The sequence below is a fragment of the Trichechus manatus genome, unplaced genomic scaffold, assembly GCF_000243295.1.
Source record: "Trichechus manatus latirostris isolate Lorelei unplaced genomic scaffold, TriManLat1.0 scaffold00383, whole genome shotgun sequence".
Taxonomy (NCBI): Eukaryota; Metazoa; Chordata; class Mammalia; order Sirenia; family Trichechidae; genus Trichechus; species Trichechus manatus.
The window spans coordinates 19,466-42,067 of record NW_004444319.1 but is presented as its reverse complement, the minus strand read 5'-3'; the positions used below and the strand labels follow the sequence as shown (position 1 = coordinate 42,067).

General features: G+C 39.3%; 1 protein-coding gene across 1 annotated transcript in view; it reads right to left on the bottom strand.

Moving 5' to 3' along the window:
• Positions 1–3,235: 3,235 nt before the first annotated feature.
• Positions 3,236–22,602, bottom strand: part of LOC101344357 (double homeobox protein 4C) — a 20,148-nt gene continuing 781 nt past the window's right edge. The window contains 4 exon segments of the mRNA XM_012559908.2: positions 3,236–3,928; positions 6,181–6,331; positions 6,735–6,847; positions 21,950–22,104. Coding sequence (XP_012415362.2) covers positions 3,269–3,928; positions 6,181–6,331; positions 6,735–6,847; positions 21,950–22,104 — 1,079 coding nt within the window. The 3' untranslated portion in view covers positions 3,236–3,268.

Sequence of the window (22,602 nt, the reverse complement as noted above, 5' to 3'; positions counted from 1 at the left end):
TGGCCCTGGTGAAAGGGCCAGCCTTGAAATTGACCAGGAGTTTGCTTATATATGCAGCCAACCCCACAGAGGTTGGCAGACAGAAGAGGGATGAAAGAAGCAGAAAGGAGAAAAGGCAAGAAATGCAAGAAGAGAGAAGCAGTGAGAGGAAGCTAGGAACCTCCTAAAAGATCTGGAACACAGGTCAAGGGCTGTAACACTGAAGACAGCAAAAGGCCTGGAAGAGGCCTTGTGGCACAGCTTAGGGGCAACAGGCCCAAAAGGGGCCCAGCGGCAGAGTCAGTGGTGATGGCAGAAACCTGCTGCTGGGAACGCAGCTAAGAGAGCCGAACAAAACTGCTCCACTGGCTGTGAGCTGGGTCAGTCAGCAGTGGAGAGGCCAACGGCAGGGAGGCTGAAGACAGAGAGGCCTGCAAGGCTGAGGGGGGTGTGCATAACCAAAAGGAGGCCTATCCTGAAGGGGATGAGAAGAAGCCTGTCCTGAGGGGGCTGAGGAAAAGCCTGTCCTGAGGAGGCTGAGAGGAGGCCTGCACTGCTGAGAGGCGGTGTGCCTGGCAGAGAGAAGGGCCTGTTTGCTCGCACAGCTGAGAGGAGCTGAGAGGCTGTCCTGTACTGAAGAAGGGAGGTATGTGCTCTCCACTTTGAGGGAGCCTTCCAGACTTTGCCTACATGCTTCCTGGTCCTGATCCCGAGTTGTACCCTGTTACTTCTTTAATAAATCACTTAACTGTAAGTATGGTCTTTGGGTTTTGGGTGCTCATTGTAACAAATTATCGAAGCCAACAGAGATGTAGAGAGTGGCATGGGAGGGATGGCTGGTGTCAGAATTGGTAAAAGGTTGGAGAGTGGAGGTATGTCTGATCTCCACCTCATGGGAATCGGCTTTGGGCAGATCCTAGTCATTACACCCGCTGAAGTTAGACAGATTCTGACACTTTTTACAGCCCCTGACTCATGGGAACTTTATGCACAATGGGTTTGGACTGTTGTGATCCATAGACTTTTCATTGGCTGATTTTTTGAAAGTAGATCATCAGGCATTTCTTTCTAGTCTGCCTTTAGTGTGGAAGATCAGCTGAAATCTATTCAGCATCAGAGCAACACACAAGCCTCTACTGACACAGACGGGTGGTGTCCGTGCATGAGGTGCATTAGTCAGGAATCTTCTGCATGGAAGGCAAGTCTCCCTCATGGAAGGCGAGACTTTACCACTGAACCACCACTGCCCTCAAAGTTGAATGTATAGTAGGACCAATAACTACTGCTGAGGGTAATCTGGCAATAAACAGAGGTTGCAATATTCTGGCACCTGCACTTCAGTGTATAAAACCTTGAGAAACTCTTGCACATAACGTACCCAGAGGCACATTAAGTATGTCCACTGCACAGTCTGTAGTAGTGTGAAACTGGTATCTCTACAGATATAAGCTGTGAACTAGATCTAGGTGTACTGACCTAGTTCCCACACCTTCACGTGGAAAGGAGACAAAGTAAATTACCGAAATAATTGCACCGCAGGGCAGAAAGTAAATTGATAAAATAACACAAAGAAGCAATAATTATTTTTCAAAGATATATTAGTTGTACTAATATAAGTTGACATACAGCTTGACACACTGTAACATATTTTTAGAAGTTACCATTTCCAAAGAAGGGACGAGTCTCACATTAAGGACGACCAAGAGGTTTTAGTATACATACAATTTATTTATACTGAAATGGAGAATGTTGTGGCTACATATATACAGGCGGTCCCCAGATTACAAACAAGTTCCGTCCCTAAGTCTGTCTTTAAGTCATATTTTAACAGTTAGTTATGGTTTGTATCTAGTGTCAGCTTCTCAAATGTTTGTCTTAGTATGTAGCATATAGTGTACCTTTCTATGCAGAAAAAACAGTAAATACTTGCAAATACACTAAAGCATGATTAACATAATAATACACTGATAATAATGATAATGTTTTGTTGCGTGTCGCAGAGTTGTGCTGGTTTGTTATTATGAACCATTGTGTGTACCCCGAATTTTAAATATAATGACCTTTACAAGGGTTGGTTCATAACTATGGGTTGTACGTAAGTCAGGCGTTCGTAACCCGGAGACTGCCTGTATGTACAAAAACATGAAAAAAAATCTAAAAATGTGGAAAATGTCCCAGGGTGGCACAAACGGTTTGCACTCAATTATCAGTCTAAAGGTTGGCAGTTCAAACCCACCAGGTAGCACTGTGATTCTGTTTCCTTAAAGATTAAAAAAAACATTGCTATCAAGTCCATTCCTACTCATAGCAACCCTATAGATTACAATCAAGAAAACCTTATGGAGCAGTTCTTCTCTGTAACACATGGGGTCACCATAGTAACATCAACAGACTTTTCTCAGTGATGACATGGTGTTGCTGTTGTAATTTTACTTGTAGTTTTCTGGACTTTTTAAATGATTAAGAGAAAAAAATACATTTATAAATGAAGAGTACTTAGTATTTTGGGTATATCATAAGCTATTTAATCATTTTCTTATTGATGGTTACTGAGGTAATCTCCACTTCCCAACTCCAACCCTCAGAGATAGGAAAACACTCAATTTTATGAACTCACATCATCAGGAAATACAGCATCCTCTTGTTTTCTACACATCAAACTCATTTCCATTTGACTTCTCATATTGCCAGAAGGGAAATAATGGCAGATGTGTCCCTGTTAGAACCATTTTCTTAGCCTGAGTTCAGTTAGAGTTTACTAGTTGTCCAGACTGGCCAGGAGGTGATGACTGCAGAAAATACTTTTGTCCATCAAGGATTCAGAGTATGTGTCTGCTGCCTGGTGCCTGTTGTGCCTCCTGATGCAGAATGAAGATTTGAAACCGTCATTTAGATAATGAGGTGAATACAGAAGGCAAGCACTGCCCACAGGACAGAGTAAAAGCCTCCATTTGGGTTTCCAAGTGATTTGTCTTTCTTCCTGCTTTAATCTTGCTCCTGATTGTGACATCCTCGTTGTTCATTGTCCCTTAAATCATTCTGATTCCAATCAAAGAAGAGGAGGCCAGGACCAGGAACATCAGAATGACATCTTCCTCTTCTGAGGTCTTGGTGACCTTCGCAGCATGTGGAGGAAACCTGAAAATCATCTACACTGAGTGGTGGTTCAGATTGTGGAGGGGCCTCCTTCTGTGGATCCAAATGCAAAGGGTTGTGTCTTTGATCTGTTTGACAGATGAGATGTTGATCTATAAAGCTTGAGGTTTCTACCCCTTACTGGTGCGGTTGGTCAATGAAGGACAGGGCTCTCAAACTGATGCTGTCACAGATCCATCTCAGGGAATCCTGGAGGCCACAGTGTCCCTTCAGGAGGTTCCCATTCAGCTATCAGAGCCTGGCACATCTCATCCCAGTATTGTGTAATGAGAGCTAGGTCTTGCTGACTTTGATCCCACCATTTTTGTTTTTTGTTATCAGGTTGTGGCTGAGAATAGTGCTGGATGTGCAATCCTGCCAGTCCATTGTGTTCGTTGTGATCAGGGCATTTTCCTTGGCATTGGGGCCAGGAAGGAGTCTGAGTATCTAAGAGCCCCCTTCTCAGATCACTGATTGACAAGTGATTCAAAAGTGTCAGAGGGCTATGAGAATTCTCTCCTCTCTGAAGAGTCTGGGTGGGCTGGACCATCATGACACCTGGTGCTTGGCTCACAATTGGGTGCTTGGGATCCCAAGGAGCAAAAGACATGTAGGACAGAAGAAGAGCAGGTGTAAGTGTTTGGTTCCTGCTGAAAGAATTAGAGGGAGGAAAATGATGAAACGTGCTTCGTACAGTGGAATGGTTGCTTTGGTCCTGCTGAACACTCAAATTTAGGTCAACTGTCAAGGAATTCACATGTTTTCTTGTACTCTGTCCTTTTGGGTGTCGCATTCTTTGATTCCGGAACCATTTCTAGGTGCAGAATAGGGAGACAGGGACATGTGAAGACATAAGAGATTCCAGCTCTATATTTCATACACTGTAAAGCAAAGGGGTTATTTCTACAAAGCTAATCTCAGGGTAATACAATATATAACATTTGGTCTTTTAAAGTATGTCCAAATTAAAAGCAATTTACTCGTGTTTGAGATGTAAGACACTAGGTGACCTAAATGATTTGTGCTTAACTACTCAACCAAGGTTAAAAAAAAAAACAAAAAACCATTGCTGTCGAGTTGATTCCAACTCATAGCGACCCTATACAACAGAGTAGAACTGCCCCCATAGAATTGCCAAGGGGTGTCTGGTGCATACATGGTTTGAACCCACCCAGTGGCACCACAGTAGAAAAGCCTGGTGCTCTGCTTCCATAAAGATTACAGCCAAGAAAGTTCTATGGAGCAGTTCTTCTCTGAAACACATGGGGTCACCATGAGTTGGAATTGAGTCAATGGCAACAGATTTTGTTCTTGTTTTGCTTGTTTGCTTGTTTTTTTGTTTTTGTTTTTTGCCTTGAGATGTATTCTGCATTGATTTATTAGAATATCAGGCTTTTATCACTCTACACGGCCCTTCTTTTTTGTTTTCATTTTTCTATAACTCTATAATTTATTATTAGTCTTATTTGTATTGTAAGGCATATATTTGGAAATCCATCACCCCAGCCCAGAGATCATCATGTTCACACACAATCATAATTCCTTTAAATTTTTCCCCTCTTGAAATGGAATGTGTGGCTAATTGCTTCCATGAACAACCTGCCTCCTTTGACATGAGTCCAGAAGAACTAGATGGTGTCCTGCTACCATTACTGAACCTTCTGATCAAAGATTCTATAGAAGAGTCCTGATCAAAAGAAGCCAAATGCAGAACAGAATTTAAAATTCTCATGGAATCCAGATTTTCTGGATCCATGGAGGTTTATGAATCCCCAAAACTGTTTCCCTGAAATAATCTTTAAAACTGAAACCAAAAATATCCCTAAAGTCTTCTTAAAACCAAAAATAGTTTAGATTAACTAGTAAAAAATGTCTGCCTTGAGCATTATGTTCTTTCAAGATCTATCTGTATGGAATAAAATTGACAACAGCAACTCAAAAGTTTATCTAGGAAACTTAGGGGGCAGTGAGTTTATGTTAATGGAGGAGGAATATCTCAGAAAAGGAAGGTGAGAATGGCTACACAACTCCAAGAATGTAATCACTGTCACTGAATTGTACATGTAGAAACTGTTGAATTAGTGTATGTTCTGCTGTGTATATTCTCAACAACAACAAAAATAAATAAAATAAATTATTAAAAAAACAAATCTTTCCTCCTCTTGGCAATTCTGTGATCCATATGAAAATCATCTACTGTGTCACAAATTTTCTTAACAAAGTGTTCTGGAGTTGAAATTAATAAATTTGGTCCATATGTTCCATTTATATAATACAAGCAGACAAATTGAGATCATGGCACACCCCACTATCAACTATAGATGAAAGGGAAACTCCAGTTGGTTGAACAGGTATAGTTTCCAGAATATACCCTTTAATTTCAACACTTGATATGCAAACAAGCTGCCTTGACAAGGTTGACATTTTTCCTCTTTGCTGATGTGTTTAAGACAATACGTGTCTTAGACACACATTTATAAATATGTTCATAACTTTATCAACATGATTAATAGTGTTTGAGAGTTTCTGTGTAGATTATCCTATGAGTGTGCTTCATAATTCTGTAACATTTAACAAAGGGAGAGAAGGTACTCAACAAGAGCAATTTTTACTCCTCAACTGGAGGTCACTTGGCAACAGTGTATAGGTTTTGTCAGTCATCACAGCTAGAATAATAGGGACAGGGGCTATACTGGCATCTGTGATGCTGAATAACTTTCCACCATGCACAGAACAACTCCTCAAACCAAAGAACTATTCAGCCCCAAATGACAATATTGCCAAAGTTTAGAAACCTTGACATAGAGGATGTTTCCAAAATAGTATTAACTTTCACATTTTCCCACTTTTTTCCTTCTATTGTTTCAGAGTGTATGCCCCACTGGTAGGTGGGTTTTAAAATGTTTCCTTTTGCAGGACTGTAACTTGCAGTGCCAGGTGTTTACCACCTCATACCGTTGCCTTAGACCACTGTGATAACCCAAATAAACCAAATACACCACGCAACATCTCGGGGGGAAATATTTCTAGGGGAGACAAATGTGGTGCCATAGCATTAGAACTTACATGAATACTTGACTCTGGAATCTCTGTTTGTCGAGCCAGTTCTTCCCTGATAGCAATATTAGGGTACTGATTCCTCTCAAAGGCTTGAACTAGGATGCTCTTCTGAGTACTTGTGATGGATGTTCGACTTCGTCTGGCTTCTTTTGGTAAAGGAGAACACAGGTACAAAAGAGGGCTTTTAAGCCAGCTTTCACATTAAAACACCAAACACCAATTTTTGAATATCATTCTAACCACTTTTACTCCTTCTACACCCCCTTGAGGAACACATCATCCTGTTCTACCCTTAGAATAAAACCTCAGAGTGACAGAGACGAGGAGGCTTCACTTCCTAGCAGCAGCAGGATCAGAAATCCAAGTTTTCTTTGCTAAGAACTGGCCTGTCACAGCCAAATGTTTGGACAATGTTTATGTCTCTGACGTTAGGGTGTCCAGAACAAGCTATATTTTGTTCTTATCCTAAGTATTCTTGTGGAGTATTTGGGTACAACATACAGAGTGGTTTCTACTGTCCATGGGATCCATTGAGAAATTGCATTTAGACTGGTGGCTCCTTACCTTGAGTCCTAGACTGAAGCTTATCCTGTCCCTGATCTTCCCCAAAGGAGCATCCAGACTCCATTTGTTTCTGTCTTCGATGACTCCGTCTGTGGTTTTGAAACCAAATCTAAATGAAAAAAAAAAGTGAGAATCACACAACTCAGTCTGCACCAGAGCAAGCATCAAGTCCAATAAAAAATGTATTTGGCAATTTGCCCTTTGGGGAAATATCCATAAGAGACAGGCAATGTAGTACGCTAGGAATGATGTCATTATCTCAGCATGTTAGGATAAAATTCAGGACAGCACACAATCTGCTATCAATTTAAATCAGTTTTTTTTTTTTTTTTTTTTTTGGTCATCCTTATGGTATCCAAAGTAAATTTCTCTGATTTAAGAGACACTGTTTGGTCTTCCAAAGGAACAGCCTTTTCTTGGCCCCTGACATCTTCTCATAAGCAACACCATTTCATAACACCCAATATATGTGGACATGATCTCTGATAAGAATTGCTTTAAACAGAAAGGCAAAGTTGGCTGACACAAACTGCTGAGCTAGCACTCATTCATTTATCTCTTATTTCATCTCAGAATCAGTTATCAATAAGGAGACTCCTGGAGTGGAGCCAAGATTGCAGCTTACTCAGCCACACCATGCCATCGCTCTACAGCAAATACACAAGAAATGAGGTGAAAGAGATGCAGATGACAATCCTGGAACCCTGAACATCAAAAGGAAGGATAAAGAATTGAATCAAACACCGACTAGAAGAAGAAATTGAACAAAGGCAGAAAACGAGGAGTGATACGGAGTGAAGATGTCCTGTCAGCCATCCTGGCACAGCATGGCTATCTTGAGACAAAGCCAGTAGCAACCCCAGGTGAGTAGTTCAGGAAAGCAACATCATGGAATTCCTAGTAAGAGACAAAGAAACTGTGTAGACATACCCAGAGTGAAGTAAGGTAAACAGAACATGATCCAGATCTAAAGAGGGAAAGCACAGGAAGGAGGGTGAGAGCTCCTGAGATCCTGGTGTCCACAGAGTAAGGAGGGAGCCAGGATCCAGAGACAGGTATACTCACCAGCAGCAATCCCTGATCATTAGGGTGGATGATGCATACAGAGTAACGGATCCATAGAGTGTCAGCAGGAGGTCACTTACCCAACCAGACTCCAGGCAACACCCTCTCCTGACACTTGTTCAGGGCCAGGTCCCAACTGCTGGCTGCAGCCAGTGGAACGTGCCCAGGCACCCACATCAGATGAACAGAGGAGCACGCTCTCCCTCCTCTCCCACTGCTGATCATTAGCAGCAGAAAACGCCATATCCCTGCCACCCCACCTGCCTGGGGACCATAATACAAGCCTACATTTCTCCCTCACCCAGTCCCATCTGCCACCCCACAGCCCGCCTGACAAGCAACAGTAAGCATGCTACCATGCCCCTGCTCATCCACAAACAACTCCTGCCTGTTGATCAGGTAAGCAGCAGCAAGATTGCTTCTGCTTGTCTGCTTGCCCACCACCCACATCCCTGCCCTGTTGAGTGGTGGTAAGCATGCTCCCACATGCTCACTTCTCTGCCACCCACACCCAACCCAGTGAACAGTGGCAAGTGCACTACTATGTCCCCATTTGCCCGTCACCTACCCTCACCCACTGACTTGGCAAGTAGCATAGCATGCTCCCACACTCCTGCCACCCACCCCCACCCATCAACCCAAAGAGCAGCAGAGAGTGTGCTTTCATGCGTCTGTTCACCTGCCACTCAACCCTGCCTGCTGACAAGGTGAGCAGAGAAGAACGCACTCCTGCATTCTCGTTTGTCCCTCCCACCCCCCACACTCGCTGTCCCACCCACTCAGGAAGTGCCATCACCCGCTCCTGTGCTGCTGGACTGACAAGCAATGGCCAATGCCTGCCCAGCCCACCCTCAGATGTCCCACATAACTAGCAAACAGAGACCTGAACTCACACTGGCAGCCACTGCCCCACCCACCCAGAGACAGGTGGTAGTGCTGCCTTGCCACCAGACTAATGTCCAGTGCAGCACGCCCACCCTGCCCACCCAGATATATCAAAACAAAACAAAAAATCAGGATGAAGCAAACAAACACAATCAATCAATAAAATAACACCCTCATGCCTTAATAACAGACAATATCAAATCATATAAAGAAGCAGGACATGATGGCTCAAGCAAGTGACCAAAATAAAGCAGCAGAATACCTTCCTGAGGAAGAAATTGTAGTGGAACAATCTTCTAAGGAAATTCAAGACTTATATATACAATCCTCAAAGAGATTAAGGGAAACGCAGACAAAATTCTAGAATAATTCAGAAAAACAATACAAGAACAAAATGACAAAACAGACAATTAGAAACCATAGGAAAACAGCAACTAGAAATTCAAAAGATTAACAACAAAATATCAGAAATAGTTAACTCAATGGAAGGACATAGAAGTATAATTGAGTCAAAGGAAGAAAGAATCAGTGAAATAGAGGCCAAATTCCTTGACACTAATTTATTTGAGGAACTATCAGGAAAAAAGAATGAAGAAAAATGAACAAAGCCTAAGGGTTATATGGGACACTATCAAGAGGAATAATTTACACATGATTGATATTCTAGAGCTGGAGGAGACAAAAAAGGGACAGAGAGAATTTTTGAAGATTTGCTCGCAGAAAACTTCTCTAATAATCATGAAAGATGAGAAAATTTCCATCCAAGAAGCTCAACGAACCACATACAGGATACACCCCAAAAGGAAGTCACCAAGATACATCACAATCAATTTCAAAGACAAAGGATCCTGAGAGCAGCTTGGAAAAAATGAAATGTCACCTACAAAGGAGAACCAATAAGACTAAACTCTGATTTCTCGGCAAAAACCATGCAGGCAAGAAGGCAATAGGATGACATATACAAAACTCTGAAATAAAAGAATTGCCAACCAAAAATCATACATACAGCAAAGTGTCTCTCATATATGATGGTGAAACTAGCATATTCCCAGATAAGCATAAATTCAGGTTTTTATTTGTAAAAACCAGATCAACCTTACAAAAATATTATAGGAGTTCCTTCAGACAGAGAACAAATAACATCAGACAACAATGTGAGATTAAGACATATGACAGCATCACTCAGATAGCAACCCAGATAAAGAATTCTCAAAACTAAAACAAAGCTACAACACTGAAAACAGGAACGAGACATGCCGATTTGTAAACAATGACAACTTTAAAACAAAAAGAGGGAATAAATGGTGTAGCCATAGAACTTCCATATGGAGACGTCAAGGCAATATCAAGAAATAACAGATTGTTTTAAACTTAGGAAGATAAAGGTAAATTTCAGAGTAACCACACAAGGAAATCAAAAACCTACTCACCAAAATAAAAAAGAAGAAAATCATAAAGACTCAGTAAACATGAAATTAGCAACAATAAAGAAAAGAAAATCCATAAACAAAAAGAAGACAGCACAGAAAATTAGGTGGAACAAAGAAACTGTCAACACCACACAAAAAAAAAAAGCATAGCAAGATGACAGCAGTAAATCCATGCCTATCAATAATCACACTGAATGTAAATGGTTTAAATACACCAGTCAAGAGACAGAGAGTGGCAGAGTGGATAAAAAAAGATGACCCATCAATATGTTGCCTACAAGAGATACACCTTAGACACAAAGATATAAATAGGCTAAAAATCAGAGGATGGAAAAAAAATATATCAAGCAAACAGTAACCAAAAAAAAGCAAGAGTGGCAATATTAATCTCTGATAAAATAGACTGTAAGGAAACATCCGTCATAAGGGGCCAAAAAAAAAAAAACCACTGCCGTTGAGTCGATTTCTACTCATAGCAAACCTACAGGACAGAGTAGAACTGTCCCATAGGGTTTCCAAGGAGCTGCTGGTGGATTCAAACTTAGCAGCCATTCTCTTAACCACTGCACCACCAGGGTTCCCTAAGGGACAAGGAAGGGTATTACATAATGATTAAAGGGTCAATCCACCAAGGGGACATAACCGTAACAGTTACACACCCCCTGACAGAATTCCAAAATACATAAAACAAACTCTAACTAAGAATAATAGTAGGTGGCTGTAACACATCACTTTCAGTGAAGGACAGAACAACTAGAAAGAAACTGTACAAAGATACAGAAGATCTGAATAACACAATCAACCAACTTGACCTCATAGATATATACAGAACACTTCACTCAATAGCAGCAAAGTACACATACTTCTCCAATGCACATGGATCATTCTCCAGAATAGACCATATTTTAGGCCATAAAGTAAGCCTCAATAAATTTAAAAAAACATCAAAATAATACAAAGCATTGTCTCTGATCACCTTATCAAACTAGAAATCCACAATAGGAAGAACGAGGAAAAAAAATCAAATACAAAGAAACAGAATAACATCTTGTTTAAAAAACCACTGGGTAATAGAAGAAATTAAAAATGAAATTTAAAAATTCCCAGAATCAAATGAGAATGAAAACACAACATTCCAAAACCTTTGGGACACGGCAAAAGCAGTGCTCAGAGAATTTATAGCAATAAATGTACACATTAAAAAAGAAGAAAAGGCCAGAATCAATAGCTTAATCCTACAACTCGATCAAATAGGAAAATAGCAGCAAAAGAAGTCCACAGTCATCAGTAGAAAGGAAATAATTAAGATTAGAGCAGAAAGAAACAAAACCAAAAAACAATAGAAAGAATCAACAAGACTAGAAGCTGTTTCTTTGAAAGGATCAATAAAATCGGCAAAACACTGGCCAAATTGACAAAGGAAAAGAATTGAAAAGATGTAAATAACTTAAATAAGAAATGAGATGGATGACATTACAACAGAACCAACTGAGATAAAAAGGATCATAACAGATTATGAAAAATTATGCTACAACAAATTTGAAAACCTGGAGGAAATGGACAAATTTCTAGAAACATACCACTTACATAAACTAATGCAAACTGAGGTAGAAAATTTGAACAGACCCATAACAAATGAAGAAATTGAAGAGGTCATTAAAAAAAACTCCCAACAAAATAAAAAGCCCTGGCCCAGACAGCTTCACTGGAGAATTCTATCAAACATTCAGAGAAGAGCTGACATCAACTCTACTCAAACTATTCCAGAACATAGAAAATGAAGGAATACTGCCTAATTCATTATACAAAGCCAGCATAACCCTGATACTGGAGCCAGGCACCCCCGCTGTCGTCGAGTCGATTCTGACTCATAGTGACCCTATAGGACAGAGTAGTACTGCCCCATAGGGTTTCCAAGGAACAGCTGGTGGATTCAAAATGCTGACCTTTTGGTTAGCAGCCAAATGCTTGACTACTGTGCCACCAGGGCACTGCAGCCAGGCAAAGACATAAAAAAAATTTTTAAAAAAAAATTACTGACCAATAACCCTAATGAATATAATAGCAAAAATCCTCAACAAAATTCTAGCCAATGGAATTCAACAGCATATATATGGTACCTGGATCTTAAAACCCAGATGGTGCCCAACTACCATTTAATGAACGTTTCTGACCAAAGCTTTTATAGCAGGATTATGATTCAAAGGAGGGAATGATGACAGAGTTGTAACACTCCAGGAATCTAGATTTCTGGCTTTCATGGAGGTTGGGGTAACCCACACAGGCCATTGCCTTTGGGTGTCCTTTTGAACCTCAAGCTTTGTGAAAAACATCAACAACAAAAACTGGTTCCTGAAGCCACTTTTGAGTCAAACAGTGGTCCAGATAAACTAGTGAGATTGTTTTGCTCTGGGCGTTGTGCTATTTTTTTTTTTTTTTTTTTTTTTTTTAAAAATTAATTTTTTTTTTTTTTTTTTTTTTTTTTTTTAAGAATTCAATCTGTTTTGGTAAACTGACACCAAAGATCAGACTGACAGCTACGTTTAGGGTAAAACAGTATTGAGTTTAGTTAGTTTTCAAGACATTGTATGAAATGCCTGTCTAACGTTTGTAATCAAACTTTCACCTCCCTGTTATGCAGAAAATTATGTATCTTACAGAAACCAAGGTCTCAGAGGAGATCGACCTCATGGCTCAGACTCCATTTTGTCTTAGGCTCCACTTCTGCTTCTGAGAAAGTGACCCAGGACTGTTAATAGGCAAATCAAGGAGGGGCAGCTTGCCCTTGGGAGAAACACTTAGTATGTTTTAAATAGCTTAACTGAAGACCTCCAACAGGAGAGGTCCATCCTGTATTACCTTGCTAATCATGAATTCTCTAATGGAAATTTGGTTGTCACATGTAAATTTTTGTATACCTTCTGTTTTCTCTAGACAAACTTTCAGTGTTCCTTATAGATATATGTTTTTATGTGGTGGACCCAACTATACTAGTCTAGATGATCCCTTTCCAACTGACAGTGTATTTACATGGGCAATCTCTTGTTTAGATTCCTGGCAAATGCATGGGAAATACACTTTGGGAACTTTAGGTTTATCTTTAGATATTCATGGTAATGATGCTAGTAAATATTTGGAAAGGTAATGTTTTGTTACTAATTGTAAAATGAGCATAAGAAGAAAACCCATTGTTCCAACACTCAGAGTGGGCCTGGTCATTTCTAAGAGCTTTAATTCCTACTTATGGGGTAGTTGAATTGGCGGAAATCTTTAAGAGATTTATCAATCACAAATAGCAGACAAAGTTGCTAATGGGATGGAAGCACAACGGCAATCTCTGACCACATTAAGCCAAGGTGGTATGATATAACAGAATAGCCTTAGATTTTTTTATTAGCCCAAGAAGGTAGTCTGTGCTGTAGCAAATACCTCTTGTTGCAGTTGGATAAATAACACAGAAGAAGTAGAACAGGATATACATAGAATTAGGCAGCAAGCTACTTGGTTACATACTATAACACCCTCACAAACGCCAGATTTATTTGGTTGGTTACCATCAGGAATAAGTACGTGGGATAGATCACTATTGCAAAGAATAGTAATATTCTTAGTCTGCATCCTGATAGTATTGGGCATAATAAAACTTATTTTCTATTGTCTTACACACTTAAAAGGCAAAAGAAAGCCTCAAGCTAAAATGTATCTTGAATCTGCTCATTTCGGCAATGTGATTGATGAGAAAGTCGCTCTTACTTAAGGTCCTGGTGAAGAACCAGATAGTATCTGGTGGAAAACCAGCACTGTGAGTTTAAAGAGGCGTCCATGGCCGCCTTTTAGGAGCCTGATTAAGTCCAGATATTGATCATCGATGTGTTATCTCCAATCTCCAATCGAAAGGAGGGAATGATTTAGGAGATAATATTGGAGCCATTATTCCCTGTCCTTGAGTATAAAGAATGTGACCTAGCAGGAGCTGGACTCACAAGGACACATCAACTTGTCCCTGAGGTATAAAGACAATAGCTAGGACAATCTTGGAAAACATCTTTTAGGGAAACTTTCAAATAAACAAATCATAAACAGCCCAAAAGACCCACATATTTTCCACTCGTATCTTTTTCTATTAGCATTTAGTGAATAGTAAGATTTATTGGACAAATGAAGACCCTCCTGACTGTCATTACTGAAACCTGTACCAATGATTATTGAGAAAGACAATTCAAAACGTAGAATCAGTGATTTGGCAGTTTTTTGCCAATATGTGAAAAGATGAAGCTTTCGATGATTTTACACATTTGTAATGTTATTATATACTGATGATTCTGTATTGTTCCTCGGACTTGGAAAGAATGGCTCTGGCAGCATGCTTGTCCATTTTTCCACTTTTGATATTCTGTAATGTTCCTTGGACTTGGACAGACATGGTTGTGGCAGTATGCTTGTGCATTTCCGACTTTTTGCCTCTTTGAAAATATGCCAAAAAAAAACTTTCTTTTTGCTTTAAAAAAAAAAATTCAACAGCATATCAAAAAAAAAATACATCATGACCAAGTGGGATTCATACCAGGTATGCAAGCATAGTTCAACATTAGACAATCAAAAATGTAATTCACCACGTAAATAAAACAATGGAAAATGATCACATCAAGCAATGCAGAAAAAGCATTTGGTAAAATGCAACACCCTTTACTGATAAAAACTCTCAGCAAAATAGGAATAGAAGGGAAATTCCTCAACATAATTAAGGGCATATATACAAAACCAACATATATACAAAACCAACAACCAACATTCTCAATGGAGAGAGACTGAAAGCATTCCCCTTGAGAACAGGAACCAGACAAGGATAACCTTCATCATCACTCTTATTCAATGTTGTGTTGGAAGCACGAGCTAGAGAAATAAGACAAGAAAGGGAAATAAGGAGCATCCAAATTGGTAAGGAAAAAGTAAAAGTATCCCTATTCACAGATGACATCCTATACACAGAAAATCCCCAAGATTCCACAAGAAAGTTACTGGAACTAATAGAAAGATTCAGTAAAGTGATAGGGTATAAATCAACATGCATTCCTCTACGGTAACAAAGAGTACTTTGAAAAGGAAATCAGTAAAACAATATCATTTATAATAGTCCCCAGATAGATACAATATTTAGGAATAAACCTAACCAGGGACGTGAAAGACTTATACAAAGAACACTACAAAGCACTACTGTAAGAAACCAAAAGAGACCTACATAAATGTAAAAACATACCATGTTCTTGGAAAGGAATACTCAACATGGTGAAAATTTCAAAGTGATATTTAGATATAATGCAATCCTGATTCAAATCCCAACAGCATTTTTCAACGAGATGGAAAAGCTAATCACTAACTTTATATGGAAAGGAAAGAGGCCCTGGATAAACAAAGCAATAATGAAAAAGAACAAAGTAGGCCTCACACTTCTTGATCTCAGAACCTACTATACAGCCACGGTAGTCAGAACAGCCTAGTACTGGTACAATGACCAATACATAGACCAATGGAACAGAATTGAGAACCCTGAAGTAAATCCATCCACCTATGGACACCTGACCTCGACAAAGGGTCAAAGTCCATTAAATGGGGAAGAGATGGTCTCTTTAACAAAAAGTGCTGGCAAAACTGGATATCCATTTACACAAAAATGAAACAGGATCCATACCTCACACTATACACAAAAACTAATTCAAAATGGATTAAAAACCTAAAACTATAAAGTTCACAGAAGAATACACAGGGACAATAGGAACCCTAATTTATGTCATATATAGACTATCAAACATAACTAAAAATGCACAAACAGCAGAAGATAAACTAGATAACTGGGACCTCCCAAAAATTCAATACTTATGCTCATCAAAACACTTCTCCAAAAGAGTAAAAAGAGAACCTACACACTGCGAAAACATTTTTTGGCAATGGCATATCTGACAAGGGTCTAATCCCTAAAATTTATAGAAAGTTTCAACTTCTCAACAACAAAAAGACAAACAATCGAATTAAAAAATGAGCAAAGGACATGAACAGACACTTCACCAAAGATGACATTCAGGTGGCTAACAAACACATGAATGTTTTCCAATCATTAGCCATTAGAGAGATGCAAATGAAAACTACAATAACATGCTATTTCAATGGGACAATAATGACACTGGTCAAAAAAACAGAAAACAACAAATGCTGACAAGGTTGTGGAGAGACTGGAGCTCTTATATACTGCTGGCGAGAAGTAAAATGGTACAACAACTATGGAAAATGGTATGACACTCCCTTAAAAAGCTAGAAATAGAAATGCCATATTATCCAGCAATTCCACTCCTAGGTATACATCCTAGAGAAATAAGAGCTGTGCCACAAATAGACACATGCACACCCATGTTCACTGCAGCATTATTCACAATAGCAAAAAGATGTAAACAGCCTAAGCGTCCATCAACGGATGAATGGGTAAACAGACTGTGGTAAATATACACAGTGGAATACTACACAACCATAAGAATAATGATGAATCCAGGAAACATCTCACAACATGAATGAACCTGTAGGACATTATGCTGAGTGAAATATGTTAATTACAAAAGGACAAATATTGTATGAGACCACTATTATAAAAAATCAAGAAAAGGTTTACACACAGAGAGAAACATTCTTTGATAGCTACCAGGGATGGGGCAGGGAGGAAGGGAGAAATACTAACTAGATACTAGAAATGCATTAATTCTGGTGAAGGGAAAGGCAATACACTATTTGGGGGATGTCAGCACAACCTGACCAAGGCAAAAGAAGATACTGAGAGGTAAGCAGGAATATAGGGCAACTACGGCAAATACTATAACATACTTAATCCTGCAACAACTGTAATAACAAACAGTAATTTACAAGGGGATATTTATGTAAATATGCATGCTAAATAGGTGTTACTGTCATACAGGAGAACACCTGTGTGCATATATAGTTATGGTTGTGGATATTTATACATACATATTTGTATGTGCAGCATGGATATTCATATATATAACAGAGGGCACAGTTATGGAAACTTCTTAGACATAACTGAATATTTCATCAGACTTAGTGACTGGGCTTGAAGGCTAAGGACCATAGACTTAGGGAACATCTAGGCCAATTGGCATACCACAGTTCATAAAGATAATGTTCTACATCCTATTTTGGTAAGTAGCATCTGGGATCTTAAAAGCTGAGAGTGGCCATCTAAGATACAACTATTGATCTCCTCCTGTCTGGAGGCAAAGGAGAATGAAGAAAACCAAAGATTCAAAGAAGCAATTAGTCCAAAGGACTAATGGCCCACATGAACCACAGCTTCCTTCAGCTTGAGACCAGAAGAACTAGATGGTGCCCTGCTATCACCACTACCACTCTGACCAGGAACACAATAATAGGTCCTGGTTAGAGTGGAAGAAAAATGTAGAACAAAATTCAAATTCATAAGAAAGACCAGACTTACTGTCCTGATAGAGCCTGGAGGAACCCCTGAGACTATAGCCCTGAGACACCCTTCTAACTTGGAACTGAAGCCACTCCCAGAGGTTACCTTTCAGCCAGACAGTAGACAGGCCTATAAAATGAACAGTAACACCCATGAAGAATGTGCTCCTTAGAACAATCAACTATCCAAGACCAAAAGGGCAACATTTGCCTGAAAACAAAAATGAAAAAGCAGGAAGGGACAGAAAATTTGGATAAATGGAAACAGGGAACCCAGGGTGGAAATGGGGAGAATGATAAGATTGCAATCAATGTCATGGGACAATTTGTATATGAGTTATTGAATGGGAAACTAATTTGCTGTGTAAGCTTTCACCAAAAGCACAATAAAATATTCAAAAAACAAGAAAAATAAGGAGATTCCAAGGAACTCGAACGTCTCACTTTGAAACTATTGTCACTAAAGAAACAAATGAACTCTGTGTTTGGTTTATCATTAATGGAGTCAGACTATCATTCATACTTTCTAATCATTTCTGAGCATTTTTTTTAATACTTTGATAATCCATGGGAAGACTATAACCTAAAAGACAACTGTCGTGGATTGAACTGTGTCCCTCAAAAATATGTGTCAACTTGGTTAGGCCATGATTCCCAGTACTGTGTGATTGTCTACCATTTTGTCATCTGATGTGATTTTCCTTTGCGTTGTAAATCCTAATCTCTGCCTGTGGTTAATAACGCAAGATTGTTGTTGTTGTTGTTAGGTGCCGTCAAGTAAGTTCCGACTCATAGCAACCCTATGCACCACAGAACAAAACACTGCCCAGTCCTGCGCCATGCTCACAATTGTTGTTATGCTTGAGTCCATTGTTGCAGCCACTGTGTCAATCCATCTCGTTGAGGGTCCTACTCTTTTTCGTTGACCCTGTACTTTACCAAGCATGATGTCCTTCTCCAGAGACTGATACCTCCTGACAACATGTCCAAAGTATGTAAGACGTAGTCTCGCCATCCTTCCTTCTAAGAAGCATTCGGGCTGTACTTCTTCTGAGACATATTTGTTCATTCTTTTGGCAGTCCATGGTATAGTCAATATTCTTCGCCAACACCACAATTCAAAGGTGTCAATTCTTCTTTGGTCTTCCTTATTCATCGTCCAGTTTTCGCATGCATATGATGCAGTTGAAAACACAATAGCTTCGGTCAGGCGCACCTTAGTCTTCCAGGTGACATCTTTGCTTTTCAACACTTTAAAGAGGTCTTTTGCAGAAGATTTGCCCGATGCATTGCCTCTTTTGATCTCCTGACTGCTGCTTCCATGGGTGTTGATTGTGGATCCAAGTGAAATGAAATCCTTGACAACTTCAATCTTTTCTCCATTTATCATTATGTTGCTTATGGGTCCATTTGTGAGGATTTTTGCTTTATGTTGAGGTGTAATCCATACTGAAGGCTGTGGTCTTTGATCTTCACCAGTAAGTGCTTCAACTCCTCTTCACTTTCAGCAAGCAAGGTTATCTCATCTGCATATAACAGGCTGTTAATGAATCTTCCTTCAATCCTGATGCCCCTTTCTTCATCATGTAGTCCAGCTTCTCAGATATGCTCAGCATACACATTGAATAGGTATGGTGAAAGGATGCAACCCTGACACACACCTTTCCTGACTTTAAACCACGCAGTATCCCCTTGTTCTGTCTGAACAACTGTCTCTTGATCTGTGTACAGGTTCCTCATGAGCATAATTAAGTGTTCTGGAATTCACATTCTTTGCAATGTTATCCATAATTTGTTATGATCCATACAATCGAATGCCTTTGCATAGTCAATAAAATACAGGTAAACATCTTTCTGGTATTCTCTGCTTTCAGCCAGGATCCATCTGACTTCAGCAATGATATCCCTGGTTCCACGTCATCTTCTGAAACCGGCTTGAATTTCTGGCAGTTCCCTATTGACATACTGCTGCAGTTGCTTTTGAATGATTTTTAGCAAAAGTTTACTTGAGTGTGATATTAATGATATTGTTTGCTAATTTCCACATATGGTTGGATCACCTTTCTTGGGAATAGGCATAAATATGGATCTCTTCCAGTAGATTTGCTAGGTAGCTGTCTTCCAAATTTCTTGGCATAGATGAGTGAGAACTTCCAGTGCTGCATCCATTTGTTGAAACATCTCAATTGATATTCTGTCAATTCCTGGAGCCTTGTTTTTCCCCAATGCTTTCAGTGCAGCTTGGACTTCTTACTTCAGTACCATTAGTTCCTGGTCATATGCTACCTCTTGAAATGGCTGAACATCGACCGGTTCTTTTTAGTATAATGACTCTGTGTATTCTGTCCATCTTCTTTTGATGCTTCCTGCATCGTTTAATATTTTCCCCATAGAATCCTTCACTATTGCAACTCAAGGCTTGGATTTTTTCTTCAGTTCTTTCAGATTGAGAAATGTCAGGTGTGTTCTTCCCTTTTGGTTTTCTATCTCCAGCTCTTTGCACATGTCATTATAATACTTTATTTTGTCTTCTCAAGCTGCCCTTTGAAATCTTCTGTTCAGTTCTTTTACTTCATCATTTCTGCCTTTTGCTTTAGCTACTCGACGTTCAAAAGCAAGTTTCAGTCTCCTCTGACATCCATTTTTTCTTTCCTGTCTTTTTAATGACCTCTTGCTTTCTTCATGTATGATGTCCTTGATGTCATTCCACAACTTATCTGGTCTTCGGTCACTACTGTTCAACAAATCAAATTTTTTCTTGAGATGATCTCTAAATTCAGGTGGGATATACTCAAGGTCCTACTTTGGTTCTCATGGACTTGTTCTAATTTTCTTCAGTTTCAACTTGAACTTGCATATGAGAAATTTAGGCAAGATTAGATTGTGTTAAAGAGGATTAGGGTAGGATGTAACACCCTTGCTCAGGTCACATCCCTGATCCAATGTAAAGGGAGTTTCCCTGGGGTGTGGCCTGTACCACCTTTTATCTTGCAAGAGATAAACAGAAAGGAAAGCAAGCAGAGAGCAGGGGACCTCATACTACTAAGAAAGCAGCACTGGAAGCAGACTGCATTCATAGGACCCGAGGTCCCTGCACCTGAGAAGCTCCTCGACCAAGGGAAGATTGATGACAAGGAACTTCCTCCAGAGCCGACAGAGAGAGAAAGACTCCCCCTGGAGCTGATGCCCTGAATTTGGACTCGTAGCCTACTAAACTGTGAGAGAATAAATTTGTCTTTGTTAATGCCATCCACTTGTGGAATTTCTGTTATAGCAGCACTGGATGACCAAGATAACAAACAACATCTGTTAAACCACTCTTCTATCCCAAATATTTGGCTAAAAGTTTATATCTCTTCTCTCTATCAGTCAAAATACTTGCAGATAAGAAGTCTTCAAAACAGGTGGAAATTTGAACTAATGTATAAATTACCAAAAAGCATAGGAGAGCCACTCTCATCCTACATAGTTTCCTAGACTTTCCTTTCTCACCATCAATTCAAATGGATCCAGTGCCTCACAGTGAGCCAATCACCAGTATTCCTATAGGATGTACTTTCAGTAATGGAATATGTGTAAATCCCATCTCCCCCACCCAGAACTGATGCATGCAGAGATAACAAAAGTTTCTTCTGTCCATATCCCAGCAGACTGTCCAGGTTTAGACTGAAACCCTTACACCCAATGGCTTATTGGAGATTATATTTGATGCAAAACCCTGAACTCATTATTTTCCCCAAAAAAGTAATTTTTATTATTCTTTGGAACTCAAAATACTGCTTCTTCTTCTTCTTCTGATAAAGCTATCTCTTTGATAACTGGAAAAACTCAGATTGATTTTATTTTTACATCAATAATACTGTTAAAGTAATTGAATAGGGAATTTGGCTCCAAACACTCTGGTGTGTAGGTCAAATTTGAAACATTTAACTAAAAAGAAAAACTAGCCTGAGAATTGAGAAATTCTGTGAATTCTTACCCCCAAGTTTCTACATAATTATATATTAATCATTATTCTGTTGTGTCTATTCTAACAATTAACATGACACCATAACTTATCTTGGTGATCCCATTTCCTAAAGTCAGTAAAGTCTCAAATATAATCTATCACTTTAACTGGAAATACTGAACAAGTACCTTACCCTACCACCATCAGTGAATACATCCATTCAATACTTTCAGCGGTTCTAAAAGGTATAAAACTATTCTTGTTTTTATTTTATTTTTAACATTATCTAATAGGAAATATCTTCTAAGCAAAATACTTATATAAGAGAACTGCTAGAAAGCGCTTAGCCCTCCTTTTCTACCAAGCTTTTCTCTGAGATAAAATGAAATAGAAACTTAATGCCAACCTGAATTTTACACTCCGGAATGCCAGTTTCTTTGGCCAGTTTTTCTCTGGACACTATACCAGGGTAAGGATTCTGTTCAAATGACGCTTGGAGGGCATCCTTTTGACTCTTGCTGAAAACAATCCGCCTACTCCGTGCTTGCCTTTGCAGTGCACCTGATGAAGAGAACAGGGAAAAAGGAGTATAAAGAATACGTTTGTGGATTAAAAACTGAGGTGTTAGAGGTGTTTATTCTGGAATAAACGTAAGGCATGTGCTAAGTCCAATAATTACTGTAAATTTTTACTTTAGGGATTCAGGTAATGCTATGCTAAATTGGGCACCAAAAAAACCAAACCTGTTGCCGTCCAGTGGATTGTGACTCATTGTGACCCTATAAGACAGAGTAGAACTGCCCCCACAGGGTTTCCAAGGAGTGGCTAGTGGATTCAAACTGCTGACCTTTTAGTTAGCAGTCAAGCTGTTAACAACTGCACCACCAAGGCTCTAAATTGGGCACAAATATATGTACATACATATATTGGTAACAATGGCAATCACTGAACTAAGAAACCAAGGAGAAAACTTATAGAAAACCCTCAAAATTACATGCAAAGAAAACAGGAAGAAATAGAAATGAGGAAAATTAATGAAAATACATGAAACTACTAGAT